Source organism: Perna viridis, chromosome 5, assembly GCF_037379345.1.
Source record: "Perna viridis isolate PV_CMFRI_1.1 ecotype Kerala chromosome 5, ASM3737934v1, whole genome shotgun sequence".
Taxonomy (NCBI): Eukaryota; Metazoa; Mollusca; class Bivalvia; order Mytilida; family Mytilidae; genus Perna; species Perna viridis.
The window spans coordinates 49697503-49715579 of NC_142449.1; the positions used below are offsets into that span (position 1 = coordinate 49697503).

At 32.5% G+C, this 18077-nt stretch overlaps 1 protein-coding gene across 1 annotated transcript in view; it reads left to right on the forward strand.

Annotated features, from left to right (window-relative positions):
- The first annotated feature begins 1074 nt into the window (after positions 1–1074).
- The window catches only part of LOC148618092 (conserved oligomeric Golgi complex subunit 4-like), a 34551-nt gene continuing 17548 nt past the window's right edge, over positions 1075–18077 (forward strand). Inside the window, exons 1-10 of the mRNA XM_088585958.1 lie at positions 1075–1212; positions 3505–3587; positions 4022–4136; positions 6798–6899; positions 8212–8284; positions 13378–13571; positions 14653–14809; positions 16286–16392; positions 16846–16898; positions 17154–17250. Of these exons, the coding sequence (XP_088442084.1) occupies positions 1102–1212; positions 3505–3587; positions 4022–4136; positions 6798–6899; positions 8212–8284; positions 13378–13571; positions 14653–14809; positions 16286–16392; positions 16846–16898; positions 17154–17250 (1092 nt within the window). The 5' untranslated portion in view covers positions 1075–1101. The remainder of the gene's footprint in view (positions 1213–3504; positions 3588–4021; positions 4137–6797; positions 6900–8211; positions 8285–13377; positions 13572–14652; positions 14810–16285; positions 16393–16845; positions 16899–17153; positions 17251–18077) is intronic.

Below are 18077 nucleotides of genomic sequence, written 5' to 3' on the forward strand. Positions count from 1 at the left end.
TAAAGCTATTCCAAGAAACTTTTCATTTTGCCATGGCTTCAGTTTAAGGCTAGAAACCACTAATTCCACTTCCTATAGGCTTCTATGCTAATTTCACAATATTCAGTGGCTTCTCTGGACTTTACCTTAACATTAACCTGCAGAGGACTATGTATCAGTATGATTCTACATATGTCAGCTCACAATCCTCAGAATGGCATGTGGGGTTAGCAGACTTGCAGTGCAGTACTGGTCACCGGAAGTAAAGGGTCTATAAATAGAAATCCCAGTGTTTTCACAAGATAGGGGTATATTTAGAAATCATTATGGAGATTAGGCTTCACATCACAAGAAGCAAAATGCACCTATAAAATGTACAGAAATGTTTTTCCTTTCAGAAACTGTTTAAATTTTTAAAATAAGATGAGAACTTTTTTCACAGCACTATGAGGAACAGTGGTCATTTCTGTGTAGGACTATTTTTGCGTACGTTCCAAATGCTCATTGGCTGAATTGGTGGTCTGTAACCTAAATTACAACCATAGCCAGGCCTAAATGCTGACAGATAAGGATTGGAAATATTTTCAAAATAATCAATGAGCTACTGGTATATGGCCCTCTCGAAGAACTTCGACACAACCGGTCGGATAGTAACAGGTCTATAGTTTCCAGCTTCTGACTATTCTTTTTATGAAGTGGAACGACCTGGGCTTCCTTTAAATTGTCTGGAAATTTTGCATTACAAATAGATTTATTTATTAATTTTGTAATAGGCTTAACGAACTGATGATGCCCCATCTACTACCACATGATTCAATCATTATTGGAGTTTGAAAATTTTAATTGCTTGAGTTGTTTCGCATTTTAAAAATGACTATTTTTATCTGGAGATTTTAAAAACATGGACTATATTTTTCATTTCAAAAGCTAAATATAACTGTATTTAAATTTCAAAGCTTTCAACCGGGATTATGTAGTTAACAGCTTCTTTCTCTCGCAGATTACGCCCTATTATTTCATATTCAACCGAAAATAAGGACCATCTCGTATAATGAACGTTGCGTGTGTATGTTTTGACATTTGCTCTTGGGTTATAAGCCAGAAAAACATTTCATTTCCAATATGGCGGCGTCCAGGTGCGATGCCACGTCCGTATCCTCGTTGGATACGGTAGAAAATTTGACAGATATGGATAGTATCAGAGTTGTATTTGACCAATTATGTGATGATGAGGTAGTTTTCTACTTCGTTTTTTTTATTTGCACTCTAAAATTAGCAATGCAACCACGTCAATCGAACTCGACTTGTGACAGCTCGACCTCCTGTACTTTTTAGATTTTCGACCAACCCTTCTTTTAAATAAAAAAAAAAGGAGAATCAGCAGTACTCTTCAAAATCCAACTACTCCTTATGCTTATCCTGGTGAAATCATACACTCAAAGTCATTTTCTTGCATGATGATTGCTGAAGTCATTTGCATAATTTGCCAAGATTTCATTTAAAATAAAATGAAATTTAGATTTTTTTCTGAGAACATCTCTTAATTGACATTTCCAAACACTTCTTTTTAGTTTAGTATGTTTACCATAGCCCTTGACAAAGAAAACCGTATCTGAAAAGTTTTCGTTCACGGTAACTTGAACAAGGTTTTGATTGTATTTGGCATAAGGGATTACTATATAATTTAAAAACAATGGGGATATCTGGGAATCTTTTACTTTTGGTCGGAAGTAATCTTTGGAATTGCAAACAGGGTATCAAATTAGGAGTCCACCCAGGCAAACATTACAGCTGGTGTTCCACAGGGATTGATTTTTGGACTTTTTACTCTTATGTTTCTCGTCTTTATAAATGACACTTTAAATGAGATGAAATTGCAATATAAAATCATTTGCTGATGACACTAGGACATTGTATATATCATAAAAAATGTGGTTTCTCATAAACATCTAGGGTTGTCATGGTTGTGTTTCTTTAGGCCAAAACAAAATATATGTGTATTTCCGGTTACCTGACTGACCTCAATTTCAACTGCTATTTCAAACATTTTATCAGTCTTGGCAAAAAAAATAATAAAATAAATACGAATTTTTACCAGATTTGCTGGAATCAGTTTTTATTTAGAAAGCCTTGGAATTGTGTCTTTAAAATGTTTGTTTGCAGTGAAATGCTTGTAAAGCAGTAATGTGACATAGAATAATTGTTTAACAACAGGCATGGCTAACTGGTTGCCCTGTATCGTTATTGCTGTAAAACTAAGAAAATATGAGCTCTTGGGAACCAAGCAATCGATGACTTCTATTCCTCACAAGTTTGATATGTTCAGTATTTATCAAGAACAATGGGAATTTTGATGAAAAGATTAACAACTTGCAAGTTAATTACAGTGTGACGCTGGACCAAAAATAAAATTTTAATGTCCACAGGACACTGACACTTGGAGATCTTGTTGATATTGAGGACCTGTGGAAATCAATGTTTTCCATTTCATCACTTTGAGTTATGAAACTTTTCATGAGTTTTATATTGATCAGGTTTTTGCTAAAGTCTATAAATTAATAGATATTGATTCTGACAATTTTATTAAAATTTGAACATACTAGTTTGACCGAGGTTTGAGACAGAATGTTTCATATACATGTAAAAAACACCACCCAAAAAGTGCGGCATCACTTGTTTTCCAATCCCTATGTACTAGTAGTATTATTTTTGTGACTTCCTTTTCAAATGAAATACTGTTTACAGAAAATCTATTTTTATTTTTTATATTTAAGATCCCCCTGCAGGTCAGGGTGTCAAAAGAATAGGTGTGCAGCAGCGCTAAGCTTGTCGTAAAAGGCGACTAAATAGTGCTTAGAACCCTAGCAGGGGGCTAGGGCGCTCTGCCCACAGAGTAACTGGGTTGTATGCCCCAGGTGGTGGAATGGGTACCCCTGGTGTGGTACATGCTGGGGTTGTCAGGCTATAATATGGAAAACCTGACCGCAAACCATAGTGGTGTAACGTGTTGGGAAAGATGCCACGATCCTTGCACGTTAAAAAACCCTACTGTGGTATTCTCCTGGAGTAGGAACCATATGGCTCCGCCACAGGAGGCTAAATTGCCCGACCCTACCCACCTCTCCCTATTTCCAGTGGCAATCAAAATTTGTCAACCCCATTATCCTTGTGTCCCATCCCATTTTTCATTTCATCATCAATTTCATGTTCATTTTATTATCTACTCCATGTTCATCGCCTGAATAAAGCTGAAATATTGCTGCTAGGGCGTTAAACCCCAACAAACAAACAAACTTATATTTTAGAAGGTCTCTAAATGAATGTCTTTTTCTTATGTTGGTGTGGAATTATACAAAAATGTTCATGTAGCTTAATGTTCATTTGAACCTGATTACTGAAATGGTGGTTTCATATCATGATCACTAAGAATCACCTAACCACTGCTTGATAATTTTTCATATTCCATTCTTTCTAATTTGGGCCAAACTAAAGCACACTAATGATATTTTGTGTTCGCTTTGTTAGGTTTCTGTTAATGCTGAGCTGGAAAAGTTAATAGAGAACCAGAACAAGTTGGAGAACAAAATGGGAAACATGCACAAAGTCATGTAAGTCTTCTATGTGAAACATGCAATAAGTTATATTTTTTCATGTATGTAATTCTTCTATGTGAAACATGCAATAAGTTACATTATTTCATGTATGTAAGTCTTCTATTTCTCAGAGTTGATTGTAAAACTTGTACACATTTTCACTACAAATTATGCATTACTGATTGCAAAGTTTGAATAGAAAAGTTTATATTTTTATATGAAATGTAGAAAATCACGAAGTTCAAGATTATTACCAACGGATATAAAGCATTATGATCTAAATTATGGAATGTTAGAGTTTGGATAACAGATCTGCATTATTTTGACTGATGTCACCAATGTACATGTATGTTCTACAGTAACTATCAGCTGTACCAGCAAAAACTATGATAAAAGGAGAATACATTGTATATAGGTCGCTATTTTTAATTCTGAATTTTTTTTGACAGACCAAATTTACAGATTCTAGAGACTGATTCTAAGAACCTATCCAATATGGTTGCCTTTACCTCCACACTGGCTGAAAATGTTAGCAGTAAAGTCAGACAGCTAGATCTTGCCAAGGTTAGATTCAGCTTGTGTCTGAAAAAAAAGTTCTTATTACTATGAGTTGTAGATATTAGTGTGGGATATCAAAAATAAATAAGGTGAAACAGTAGATATTTTGTTAACATTGTAAATGTATACATTTTCAATTTTGCAATAATTAATTTGATTATGAAGAACCAATATCAAACCTATATATTCCTACATTGTATATAAAAATAAGTTTTAGCCTGATATACAGTGTACATGTAAATGCTTTTTTTTCTTTTCGATGATTGTTTTTGACAGTTTTCCCACGATTTCAGAATCTATCCAGTACTTTTTTAGAAAGTCATGAAATTTGCATTGTTAATAAAATTTTATGGAGTATTGTTCATGAGACAACCACACACTTGCATTCATATACATGCACCTCCAACTTACGTGAAATGGAAAGCTTTGATTACCTCTTATAAAGAAGTTTAAATAGTCATACAATTTAGACATGAATATGAATTCTATAAATACCAGTAATTTATGTCATTACTGGCTTTGCACCACTTTAACTTTGACTTCCATGCAGCATTGAATTTGGAATAGTACTAACTACTTTGCTTTCTTGGCTAGAGGTGCAGAAGATGAAATATTAAGTTTCAGCATTTTGACTGTTGATGAGAGTGCTCCAAATTGAAAAATTCACATAGTTCCTCCATTGACTTGAATAAAAAAACAAGCCATACTTTGAATCAATTTCATTTTCAGTGGATGCTTGGTCAATGTTTCCATAACCATCAAAAGATCAAATATCCGGCATCAATGTTTACACAATGAGTCCCAATCGTCGGTAATAAAATCATTTCATCATTTAAGCGTGTGCCACTAAAACTTGGGAAACTTGTCAATCATCTCCTGTTGTTATATAATCATCACACCTTTTAAATCATGTCTCGTCGATAACCACTTAAGCTCTTAATTACTGTTTATGACCCTAATTAACATGTTCACCTGTCTACCTGAGATCAACCGGAAGTGTCGTTATTCGATCCTCTCATGTTTTTCCCTACAGCAAATTAAAAAAATGGCGTCCAAAATTTGTTTACGGTATAATTTTCGGAAAGCGGTAGTTTTTCTGTTTCAACGGTAGGAAGGTTCCAATTCTGGTAGAATAGAACTACCACCGGTAGGTTCACATGTATGTGAAAATTCCTAGTGTAACATATTGATATATTTTGATAATTTGCAATTTGAAATAAATGTGGCAATTTCACTCTCAGACTTTTTCCTGTTAAAATGTCATATTAACTCAAGTACATGTATCAATCCTCCGATCACCCAATTTTAGATCGATGTTAAAAATTGCAATAAATTATGGAGAAAATCTTTATAATAAATAGGATAATCAACTGGTAGTTTTGCACAACCAAAATATAACAACTAATTCCAAAAGACACTTGAAGATTTCATTAGTGTGCATAACTTGAATCGTTAAATGTGTGCCTTTAGCACTCATGGTATACTTTCAAAGCTCTTCAGACCACAACCAGGGTTATACAGTGGAACATAAATGACTAGCCCATGGTAAAGCAATGATAAAATGGAGTTTTCGTGATTTACTTCTTAATTAATAACAAATAGGCAAGGTAACCATAACAAAAGATCTTGATTAGGTGTATAGAAATATAGTTATAATTGCAGTGATGATTTTCAGGTGAGCTATTGCCATCACTTGGCGTCCGTTGTCGTCGTTAACAATTATACAAAACTTTTCTCCTCTGAAACTACTTGACTAATTAGGACCAAACTTGGTATGAATGTTCCTTGGTGTATCCTGCATAGAACTGACCTGGGGATTTTTGATTCGTCAAAAATATGGCCGCCGTTACTAAAAATAGAACATGGGGGTTAGACAGTAGTTTTTCGGGTATATCTCCTAAACCGTTAGGTTTAGCTGAATACTGACATGGGTTAAAGTGTGCAGCATGATGAGATCTATCTCTGGTCAAATTTCGGTTTTAATCTGTTAAGCCATGTTGGAGTTATTGCCCTTTTTCAACGATTTTGCTATTTTTAATGTTATTTCTTTCCAAAATTTTCTCCTCTGACACTACTTGACCAATTGAAACCAAACTTGGTATGAATGTTCCTTGGGGTATCCTGCATAGAACTGATGTGGGGATTTTTGATTTGTCAAAAAAACATGGCCGCCGTTACTAAAAATAATACATAACGGTCAGACAGTAGTTTTTCGCATATATCTCCTAAACCGTTAGATTTATCCAAATTCTTTCAATAGCTGAAATGATCCATATTATTAGGACTACAAAAGTGTTCAGACTCCTTGTAAGAGTTATTGCCCTTGAAAGGGGAAAAATGACTTTTTTTGTAATAGTTTTCAGTCAATATCTTGAAAACTATGATAGATTAAAAGATCTTGTGGTAGTCCTACCAAAGACTTCTTGAGTCAAAATTGTTGGACAACTTCTTGTTTAATTTATTGCCTTTGAAAGGCAAAATTCAAGAAGGTGAGCGATTCAGGCTCCTGGGAGTCTCTTGTTTTGTCAGGTTTCCACTATTTCAAATCCGGAGTTTACTGTTACAATTCTTTTTTCATCGTATATTTCTTCCAATTTTGCCAATTTCCACTTCATTTATTAACCTCATAAAATCATCTCTGTAATTGGAATAATGTTTTATTTACAGAGTAGAGTGACATCAAGTATAACCAGAGTAGAAGATATTTTAGATCTGAAATTCTGTACAGATGGTGTACAGACTGCTCTTCAAAATGAAGATTATGAAAAGGTAGGTTTCCATAGAAACTAAACAGCTGTACAGTAATATTAACATGTTATTCTTACCGCCTGATTATTTTAACATGGTTATACCATATTAGTATAAAATCATTCACAATAAAATTCTCAACCTATATTACCAATATTTTTAGGAAAGTCTTCATTCTATATCATAGTAGTTGACTGTCTCATTCTAGGTATTCTTTTTACAATATTTTTAAGTTATAGCCATTTTTGACTATGTTAGGTTGCTATCATACTAAATGGCAACCTATTATGCTAATTTAGACCAATTAAGACTTGGAAAAACTACCTTATACAGTGAAACTTCTCCAAACCGGCCACCACTGGGGCAAGAAAAAATGGCTGGTTTTGTGAAAAATAGCAATGCATTCTAAGAGCTGTTTCCATTAATGTGTTCTATAACCCTACATCTTGTCAGTTTGTTGGTCGAGACATGTTTAATGCCAATTCAAAACTTTTTGCCTTTTATTACATTTCAAGGCTTGCATCATTTGTAAATGATTTGATTTTACGAACAGTACTGCTGACAAAATAATGTTCACCATTTTGAAAGAATGTGTATTAAAGAACAAATGGCTATTGATGGTAATTAATTATTTGTATTGTTTTCGTAAATTACCTATTAACAAAGTCTAATAATTTCAACCCTATGTTGTTTTGGCTTGGGTACAGGTGACATTAATTGACAGTTAAAAGATCATAAAGATCATACTATTAAATGACCCCAGTTGCCTGACCTGTGTACACACCAATTAACACCCAACCAGCGACAAAATGTAATGATCTACTTCATGTTCATCGCCTGAATATAACTTTTTAATTGAATTATGTATCTAAAACTGTGAAAAACCGGCCGATGTACAGTTTTAGGGGTGGCTGGTCTATTGAAGACAAAACACCCAGGTTTTAAGATATGTCAGCTGGAACATTTGAAAACGGCTGGTTTGAAGGGAAGACCGGTTTTTTAAGGTCCGGTTTGGAAAAGTTTCACTGTATCGACCATTAAAAACTAAGATTTTGACAAATCAGTTGAAAAAAGCAATTTTATCACTATTCTTTTGATTTTAGGTTGTATGGTAAATATATTCCTTAAAATTTCTCACTTAATTTGAAGTATTTGGCTTGATTACATAATGAAAGTTATATTTTTGTGATTATCGTAGATGCACTAACAGTTATTTAACAAATCAGTAAATATACAATTTTTAAATGTAATGTTGTCAATGTTGATTAAAATTGATAAACAGATAACTATAAAAAATTTATAATGTGAAAGTGATGAGGGTTCTGTATTTTAGGCAGCAAGCCATGTCCACAGGTTTAGGAACTTAGATGAGAATGTGTTGAGAATGTCTTCTGATGCTGGAGAAAGTAAGTTTCCTCAGTGATAGCAGACAAATAGTGCTCACAAAATATGCAAAGAAATCATAATTTCTGTTCAGGCAATGGTATCTGAAAGCAAAAACTTGTTTGTCGAGATTTTATTGAATTAATACTTAAATATGATGTTTGTATTTTTGTAGAGACAAAACCAGATGATATTGATTAATTGACCATACCAAAAAATTATCAGTATTTTTCAAAGATAAGAAAGTGGTGTAAAAGAAAAAATCTGGTGGTATTGTAATAATATATAAATTAGAATTACATAAATACCTACACTTTTATAAGACCAAATGCGAATTTGTCCAATGGGTTAAGTTCTCACAAGACATCGTTTGTAAAAATATAGATACTCTTCTTGGTTGTGTTTATATACCCCCTGAAAACTCTTTTGATGATATTGAAGCTGAAATGATACATTTGAAAAATAGAAATGATCTGAATTTTTTTATATTGAAGGATTTCAACGCAAAAACCGGTATATTGAAAGATTACATTATCATTACAGATAAAAATATTGCTGATACACTAAATTTAGACTGTGATGTTGATGTTACATCTTATATATATGATTATGAAAATCTGTCTTTTTACAAAATACCACTTCAAAGAAGTAGTGAGTGTTGCTGTAATGTAAATAATTATGGTCATAAGTTAATTCAGTTCTGCCAAAGAAATAATGTTTATATATGTATTAGCAGGTTATGCAAAGATAAAGGTATTGGGAAAAGAATATGTAACGATACTAGTGTAATTGATTATCTTTTATCATCGTCAGGTACTGTTCCATTTATCCCAGAATTCAGGGCAGACGATTTTAACTCATTAATTTCAGATGTACACTGTCTTTTACATGTTGAAATTCAATGCTCAACTGTTTATAACATTGATAAAAGTGATTGTGATCACGAAAATGAAAGGATTGGCAAATGGAACGAAAAGAAGCGATCAGATTTTGTTAATAACACAAGGAATGATCATGAAGGCATGTTAGATGAATTAAAAGTAGAGCTTGATAATTTAGAATCAATTGGGAAGAATTCTGTAAATCAAAGTAAAATTAATAACATAGTCGAGAGAATAAGTAATTATTTTCAGACTATAGCTGTACAAACTTTTGGTAAAAATAGAAACAAAACAATTTGGAAAGATAAGGACTAAAATCAACCTTGGTTTAATACTAAATATAAAGAGAGTAGGAAGAAATTCCACAAAGCCAGGAAGAGATGTAGTTTCTTAACAAATTTGGAAAACAAAACTAATAAAAAAGACAAGCAAAGAATATAAAGATGAAATGAAAATATGCATATGATACCTTTCAGAATAAAATTGGAAATAATTTACGAAAAGCAAACAATTTCGACCCAAAGGCTTTTTGAAAAATATTAAATAGCATAGACAAAAAAGGAAAAGACAAAAGTGATATTTCTGTAGATACATTGTACGATTTTTTCATAGAACTAAATGAGAAAGAAAACATAGATGAAAATGAAACTTTTGATTTTGAGAATTTTGTTAACAACTTACCAAGTGAATTGAACGAATTACTTAATGGTCCAATCACTGAGGACAAAATAGTTAAAAATATTAGAAATCTAAAAAATGGCAAAGTTGATGATATTCTAAATGAATATCTTAAAACACTGTTTTGGAGTTAATGCCTGTATACTTAAAGATTTTTAATTTGGTACTCGATACAGGTATTGTACCAGAACTTTGGTCACAAGGAATTATTGTACCTATTTATAAGAACAAAGGTTTGGTATCGGATCCAAATAACTATAGAGGAATTACACTGAATTCATGCATAGGGAAAACCTTCTCATCCATTTTGAATGAAAGACTTACGAAGTCTTCTGATGAGATTGGGCTCTTACATCAATCACAGGCTGGATTTCGAAAGGGTTATTCTACTGTTGACAACATTTTTGTGTTACACTCCCTTCAAGCTATATATTTTTCAAAAGGTAAAAAAACTACTTTGCACATTTGTTGACTTTAAAAAAGCATTTGACATAGTCTGGAAAGATGGTCTGTGGCTAAAAGTTTGAAAATCCAATTTAACAGGAAAACATTTTCAGTTATTTTCAATAGTATCAGAATATTAAGTCTTGTATTAGGTATCAAGGTAAACTCTCTGCATTTTGTAAATGTGGAGTTGGTGTAAGACAAGGAGAAAACTTGTCACCTTTTTTGTTCTCAATTTTTTTGAATGATCTAGAAATCTTTTTGCAAGACAATAAAGTACAAAATCTTGATTTGATAGAAATTGCATGCTCAGAAATGTTTGATGTATATGCCAAAATATTTGTGATGCTTTATGCAGATGATACAATTATAATGTCAGAAACAAAGGAAGCTATGCTAAAAGCATTGGATGTGTTTGCTAATTACTGTAAAGAATGGAAATTTCAAGTTTATACTGAAAAGACAAAAGTTGTTGTCTTCAGTAAAAGAAAGTGTAAACAACATTTTCAATTTCAAGTATATAACAAAAATATAGAAATAGTAGAGTCATATACATATCTAGGCACGGTTTTCTATAACAACAGCAGTTTCACTATTGCAAGAAAGCATTTAATAGATCAAGCCCAAAAAGCTCTTTTTGCTCTCGATAGGAAACTAAGAAACATTCCACTGCCAATTGATTTACAGTTGAAGTTATTTGATACTGTGATATCACCAATACTGTTATATTCCTCTGAGGTCTGGGGTTTTGAAAATAAGCAATACATTGAAAAGGTGCATCTTAAATTTTGTAAAAATATCCTTAAGCTGAGAAGCAGCACTCCAAATTTTATGTTTTATGGAGAGTTGGGTAGAATTCCACTTGAAATATTTGTTAAAGTAAGAATGGTTAGCTTTTGGGCAAGAACTATGCAAAGAGAACAAGAACTGTCAAATCTAATGCTTTGGCTTATGATAAAATTGCATGACAATAATCCAACCAAACTTAGGTGGATTAACTGTATTAAATCTATCTTGGATGATGCGGGTCTTAGTTACTTATGGAACGAACACGTTAAAGTAAATATTAGCTGGCTTAAGGTCGCAGTTAAACAGACATTATTTCATCAATTCTATCAATCTTGGTTTTCACAAATGGTCAACACATCTCGTGGTGAATTCTTTTCCACTTTTAAACATGAATTCAGAATTGAACCACATCTTCTCAGATTGTCCCCAACAGAACATATTCATTTGACAAAATTAAGATGTTCCGACTTAAAACTACCAATAGAAACTGGGAGGTGGTCTGGAGTCCTACGGAGTCAAAGAATATGTAATCTTTGTATAGAAGGGGTGGGAGATGAATTTCACATAATTTTCCAGTGTAATAATCCAACGGTTAAGTATTTAAGATCTTGTTACATCCCAGATTACTACTCAAAGCAACCGAATATGAGTAAATTTAATGGGCTATTGACTATCTGTAGTGTTCAATTATACAAAAGAGTGTGTGCTTTTTTACGAAAAATTGCTAATATCATATGAAAGTGAATGTGTTAAAATATAAATGTGAATATGTTTGTATTCACATAGTTTATGATATTGACTGTTCTGTGTATTTGTCTTATTTACATGTTTATACATGTTTGTATTAGTTTTTTTGTTGTCCTCTTGTACACCTACTGTGTCTGAGGCTATCAATAAAATCTTGTCTTGTCTTGAACCAAACTGTGCAACTATTTACTGTGATATGTCAAACCCATTAAACTGGGGATCACTTCCATTATACATCACTTGTCTGCTGATCAGTTTGAATATTTTACAGATTGGTTTGTTTCAGTGCTTCATTTTTACACAAATGAAATAAGCCATTTATATAGACATCAATTTGACTCTTTGTCTTTAATATTTGCTTTAAATACAAAATGTAGATTTTATATTTTGATTTCAAAGTAAGTTTAATATTGCACTTTTTCGGAATCATTCCAATGCAAGTTCTGAAATTTACATGATCATCCTTCATTTTACGTAACAAAACATCGATTAGATTGGTAATCAGTTTTTTTACCATCAGCGATCATTCAATCATCGGTCATCAATTTTTCAAAAAGTTGAGCAGATCAGTTGAGGGACTGTACACTAAGGTCAAATCCAACAGAATAAAACAGAAAGAATACACTAACACATTATTATGAACAATAACCTTAATACACTGGATACAGACAAGATATTCTGGTTCAGTACAGTTTATTACATTGGATACCGACAAGGTTTGCTGGATCAGTGCTGTTTATCACATTGGATACCGACAAGGTGTGCTGGTTCAGTACTGTTTAACACACTGGATACCGACAAAGTGTGCTGGTTCAGTACTGTTTATCACTCTGGATACTGACAAGGTGTGCTGGTTCAGTACTGTTTTATCACACTGGATACCAACAAGGTGTGCTGGTTCAGTACTGTTTTATCACACTGGGTGCTGCCAAGGTGTGCTGGTTCAGTACTGTTTATCACACTGGATACCGACAAGGTGTGCTGGATCAGTACAGTTTATCACACTGGATACCGACAAGGTGTGCTGGTTCAGTACTATTTATCACACTAGATACTGCCAAGATGTGCTGGTTCAGTACTGTTCACTGTTGTTTTATCTGTGACTGTTGTTCCTCAGTTATGAAAAAAAGATGATTCTTCAAGGAAGTTGTATTGGATTTCTATTATTGTATATTTTTGGTTTAAAATTCATATCTTTTGACCATTGGTAAAAATAAAACTACCTTTGTCACTAGCTTAATAGTATTTATTTGCAATGAACAAGGTGAATAAAGCACTTAATTTCTACAATATTGTTGTATAAAAGTTTGTGAGAAAATTTTTTCGCACTTTGTCTCCTGGACTATTGGATAGTTCAAATCAGTGCTCGACCTACATTGTTTGCATGTAAGTTCCATAATTTAAAAATCAGGATCGGAGAAATCTGGTATTAAATAAAAAAAAAAACAGAATTTCTAGACAAGCAACAAACTACATACTAGTGTGCATATTTACAATGTACAGTGTACATATGTAAAATGTACAAGTGTGTATTTTTGTAAGAAAGTGCAAGGTAAAAATTTTAATGAATTTTTTAGGTGACACATTAGACAATTCCTTCAAACTACTCCATGAGGCAGAGAACAAGTTAAAATCCATTGTGAATTCCAAGTTTGACTCGGCAGTCCATACAGGTGATTCAGCTTCTGTGGAAAGATTCTTCAAGATTTTCCCTTTATTGGGTCTCTATGAAGAAGGTCTGACAAAATTTGGGAAATACCTATCAGCCCAGGTAAGTCATGGCCTCTTTTTTAGTTTTCCAACTTTTCTTTAAAATTTCGAGGTAGAATGTATGAATCTTATTCCTTATTGTAGATACCCCCTCCATGTTTCGCTGAATTTCCCCTTTGTCTCTTTCTGTAATTTCTTCCAGCATACTAAATTTTTGCTTTTTTGTGAAATAAGACTAGTATTTTGTAAGTAAGCTTTATAATAAAGAATAATAGGATAATTAATGGGGAAAAGTGAATAACCAAAATATGATCACAAGTGACTGATAATTCTCATATGATCACAAGTGCCTGATAATTCTCAGAATATGATCACAAGTGACTGATAATTCTCATATAATCACAAATGACTGATAATTCTCATATGATCACAAGTGCCTGATAATTCTCATAATCACAAGTGACTGATAATTCTCAAATTTAAAAGTGTAAGTTAAGTATTAATGAGTTCTTGGCGCAAGTGATTATATTTTTGTTATTCACGATAACTAATTGGTTATCCTATTCATTATAGATTTCGTCCATTATTTATTGCTGTTTTCAACATAAATTAAAAACTTTGTGAATGTCAGAGTGATATTCATATTGTGATGTTATGTGACATTTTGGTGGAAGAAAGTCTGAGAGTTAAATTACTGCATTTATTTCACAATGTGAATTATCAGAAGTTTTTACACAGAGAACATTTGGTAAATCACTACTATCTATTTAATAAATAAAAAAATCTTTTTGAATTTGAAATCCTGCCATACTTACAAGTTAAAAAAAAAGAATTGCCATGGACATAATTTTATATAACAATATTAATAATTGAAAGAATTTAATAGAAATGTGCCAATCTATTGTTTCAAAGGAAAACCAAATTGTTCAGGAGTATGTATAAATTTGAAAATTTCAATGATTGGTTTTCAACTGCCAAAAGCATTTTTGCTGTAATATCTATTAGTGATACAGTATGTGAAAGGAAAAGAAAAGAGATTTGTGCCACCAACCAAATCTATATTTTATTTGCTCTGCATTTTTTTCTGATCCATATTCTCTTTGTATTGACATTGATAAAGATTGTTTTCTGACATTTTTCAGATATCTGAAACTGCAGATAAGAATATAAGATTAGCTGAAGCTATGGGTTCAGAAGAGAAAAGAGCTAATGTAACCTATGCAGATGTAGCAACTCAGTTGTTTGAATTGATTGCCAAAGTTGTGGAAGTACGGCAGCCTGTTGTTGAATCTTATTATGGTATGGTTAAAGAGGACTAGAAATTGGGAAAATCAAGGGTTTTCTATTTTGGATTGACTCTTCTTTATAGCCTTTAATTGTCTACTTGTGAAGAAGTGAGTGCCATTTCTAATGACAATTTCCTTGGTAGTCTAATGTTAGCATGCTGACCTTGAGTGTGGGAGGTTATGGTTTGATCCTTGGCCCAGTCACACCAAAGATTTCTCCTCCAAGCACATAGAGGGAATAGAGTGACAACAGATAAATGTGTCGGAGTGGGTGGCATGACTATCTTTGAGTCAGATAAATGTGTCAAGAGTGGGGTGGCATGACTATCTTGGAGTCAGATTAATGTGTCAGAGTTGGGTGGCATGACTATCTTGGAGTCAGATTAATGTATCAGACTTGGGTGGCATGCCTAGGTTGGACTCAGAATAATGTATCAGAGTGGGGTTGCATGACAATCTCAGAAAACTGCTTCTGTGCTAGCTTGGCTCGGAGTCAGATTAATGTGTCAGAGTGGAGTGGTATGACTATCACAGACAATTGCCTTGTAGTCAGATTAATGTGTCAGATAGGGAAGGCATGACTTTCACAGACAATTGCCTTAGAGTCAGGTTAATGTGTCAGAGTGCGGTGGCATGAATATCACAGACAATTGCTTCTGTGAGCTACTACAATTAAGATCTGGCTGAGCATACCAGTCTAGCAATGTGTGTTTCATTGGCTCAGCATGCTGTTGATTGGTCAATAATTCTTGTTTTGAAATGCATAATATGAATGACATTAAACCATAATGAATCAATCAATCTAATGACTATTTCCAAAACGGCAATCTTTATTCTCTAAATGTAGTTCTATTGTCATCATTCAATGTTTAGCTACATGTATAGCTCTGTGAAGAATGATGAATAGTCCTAATAGTTAACAGTAGCAAGTCATTTTTTTTACAAATTTGATTTCAGTTCAACACCTTAAGTACATCTTAATTTTAACTCAGTTCCTTTTAGGTGTGGAACAAGGATATTTCACAACCAACCCTTACCTTCCTTATTCCTCTATTCTATGTGTATCTAAAGATCATATACTATTATCTTGTTATTACTAGAATAAGGGAGCTAACAGTTATACCTCTATGTGTGATATCATGAATACAGTGTACATGAGTTCTTAAAATTATTTTCTGTCGTATGTAGTAGTTAGTTCTAATACACTATGATAGTCCTGATCAATACAGAAAACAATAGCCTTGGGTGTTTTCTCAATATGTAAATTTCCATTGTCACTATTTCAGTAGACGATCTTGCAATGTTGTCCAGCAAATATGGTGAGCAGATTTGGCCTAAGATTTGGCTATTTCACTATATATAGAATGCTTAAATTCAAAGTATAAAATGTTTCCATACTGTCAATTTTTTTTTAGAATACTTTGCCCTAAGTATTCCCATGTAAAGATGTGGTATGATAACAGAATAATTGTTTGATTGTTATTTTAAGGGGCTGGAAAACTTTTTACATTGCTGAAGATATTACAGAGTGAGTGTGATAGACAATCCAGAAAAATTATACAGAATTTTAAATCAAAAAGAAATTATGATCATGTGGTATGTACTATGGTGGATGTTATTCATGGTTTTTCATGGTTCAGTCAAACATTGAATTTGATTGAAATATAAAACTTCAATTAAAAACTTCATACTTTTCAAAGAAATCCATGTATTCTCATAAGGTTGACAAAATTCTTCAAGTCATAAAAATAACCTAGATGAATAAAAGAACTTTTATCTTAGTGTTCACTATCTGTAAAAGAAATTCTTGATTCAGAGCAAAGAATTGTACATTATGATATTTTGTTGTATTCTTCAGAAGAACTGACCTTGGTAAATGAAACAAATGAGAAAGTGATGTGAACAATTCAAAGAATTAGATTGTAACTGCTATGGTACTTTTTTCTAACTCTAGTGTCCTGGTCTCAACTTTGAAAATATTTGTAATACCTTTATCATATTTTGTGTATACTGTTACTAATTTCATTATATGTATTTTTTTCATTAAAGGTGCATCAAGTACAGCAATCAACAATGTTTCAGAAACAGCCTACATCAGAAAAGTATGTATCTCATATATATATAATTTTATTTTATTTGTAAAAAAAATATTTTCAGTTCTTAATTTTTTTTGGTTGATCTAAGCATGAATTTATAATAAACCTAAACTGACCATTGAATATTGAAATTTGAATTTTTTTCAATATGATGATTGATATGCTTTTAAGATATTTCACAGTTAAATGTATTTTTTAAAATGATGCTACTGGTATCATGATTAATTTGAATTCTAAACCTTTTTTCTTTTATTTGTATAGATATGAACCAAAAGGTCTGGATATACTGCTATCAGAAGTTGTATTATTGAATACAAGGGCTGAATTATATTTACGGTTTATAAAAAGACGGTCTACTGTAAGTTTCCTTGTGTTTTCTTGCTAAAATTAAGTAATCATGTATGTTAAATTAAGTGTTTTCAATGTAAGATTTTGAATGTGAACAACATTTTTATAAACCCGTTAATTTTGAAGGAACATATTATGGTATATCGCTGCTTGTCATCAACACTTTGTACAATAACTCTAAACCCTTTCAACCATCAAGATAAAACTTTGGTCAATTTTTCATATTGATGGAATATTAATTTTTAACATGTAGTTTCCGAGTAATACGACTTTTGCATTTAAAAAAGGGGGTTTTGGTTTTTGTGCTCTAACTGAAAAACACTTCCAGCGAATGCAACAAAACTATGGGATATTCTTTATATTCATAGTCATAGGCTCCCTTTCGTTGATAATAAAATTTTCATTTCAAGTTTTTGATTTTTGGCACTTTTTTATGATTAAGTGGGATGGTTTTACCATTTTCTCATTTTTACAGGAAAATGTTTTCAGCAAATGGCACGAAACTTCGAGATATTCTTTGAATACATTGTCATAGGCTCCTCTTTATTTTTAAAGAGTTTTGGTTAATGCTCTTTAACTGAAAAATACTTTGAGCCATAAAACTTTAAGATATTCTTTGTAATTATGATCTCAGGCTCCCTTTCATGTTCTATAAGTTTTCATTTTTACAATTTTGATTTTTTGGGCCTTTCTTCATTAAAAAGGGAGGTTTTTTTCTGTTTTTGTGCACAGCCGACGGGTGTATTTTGTACTCATGACAAAACTTTTTATTTTATTTGTCTCACATTTTACATGTTTGCCATATTCCAAGTTCTTGCTTTCAGAACTGAACTATAC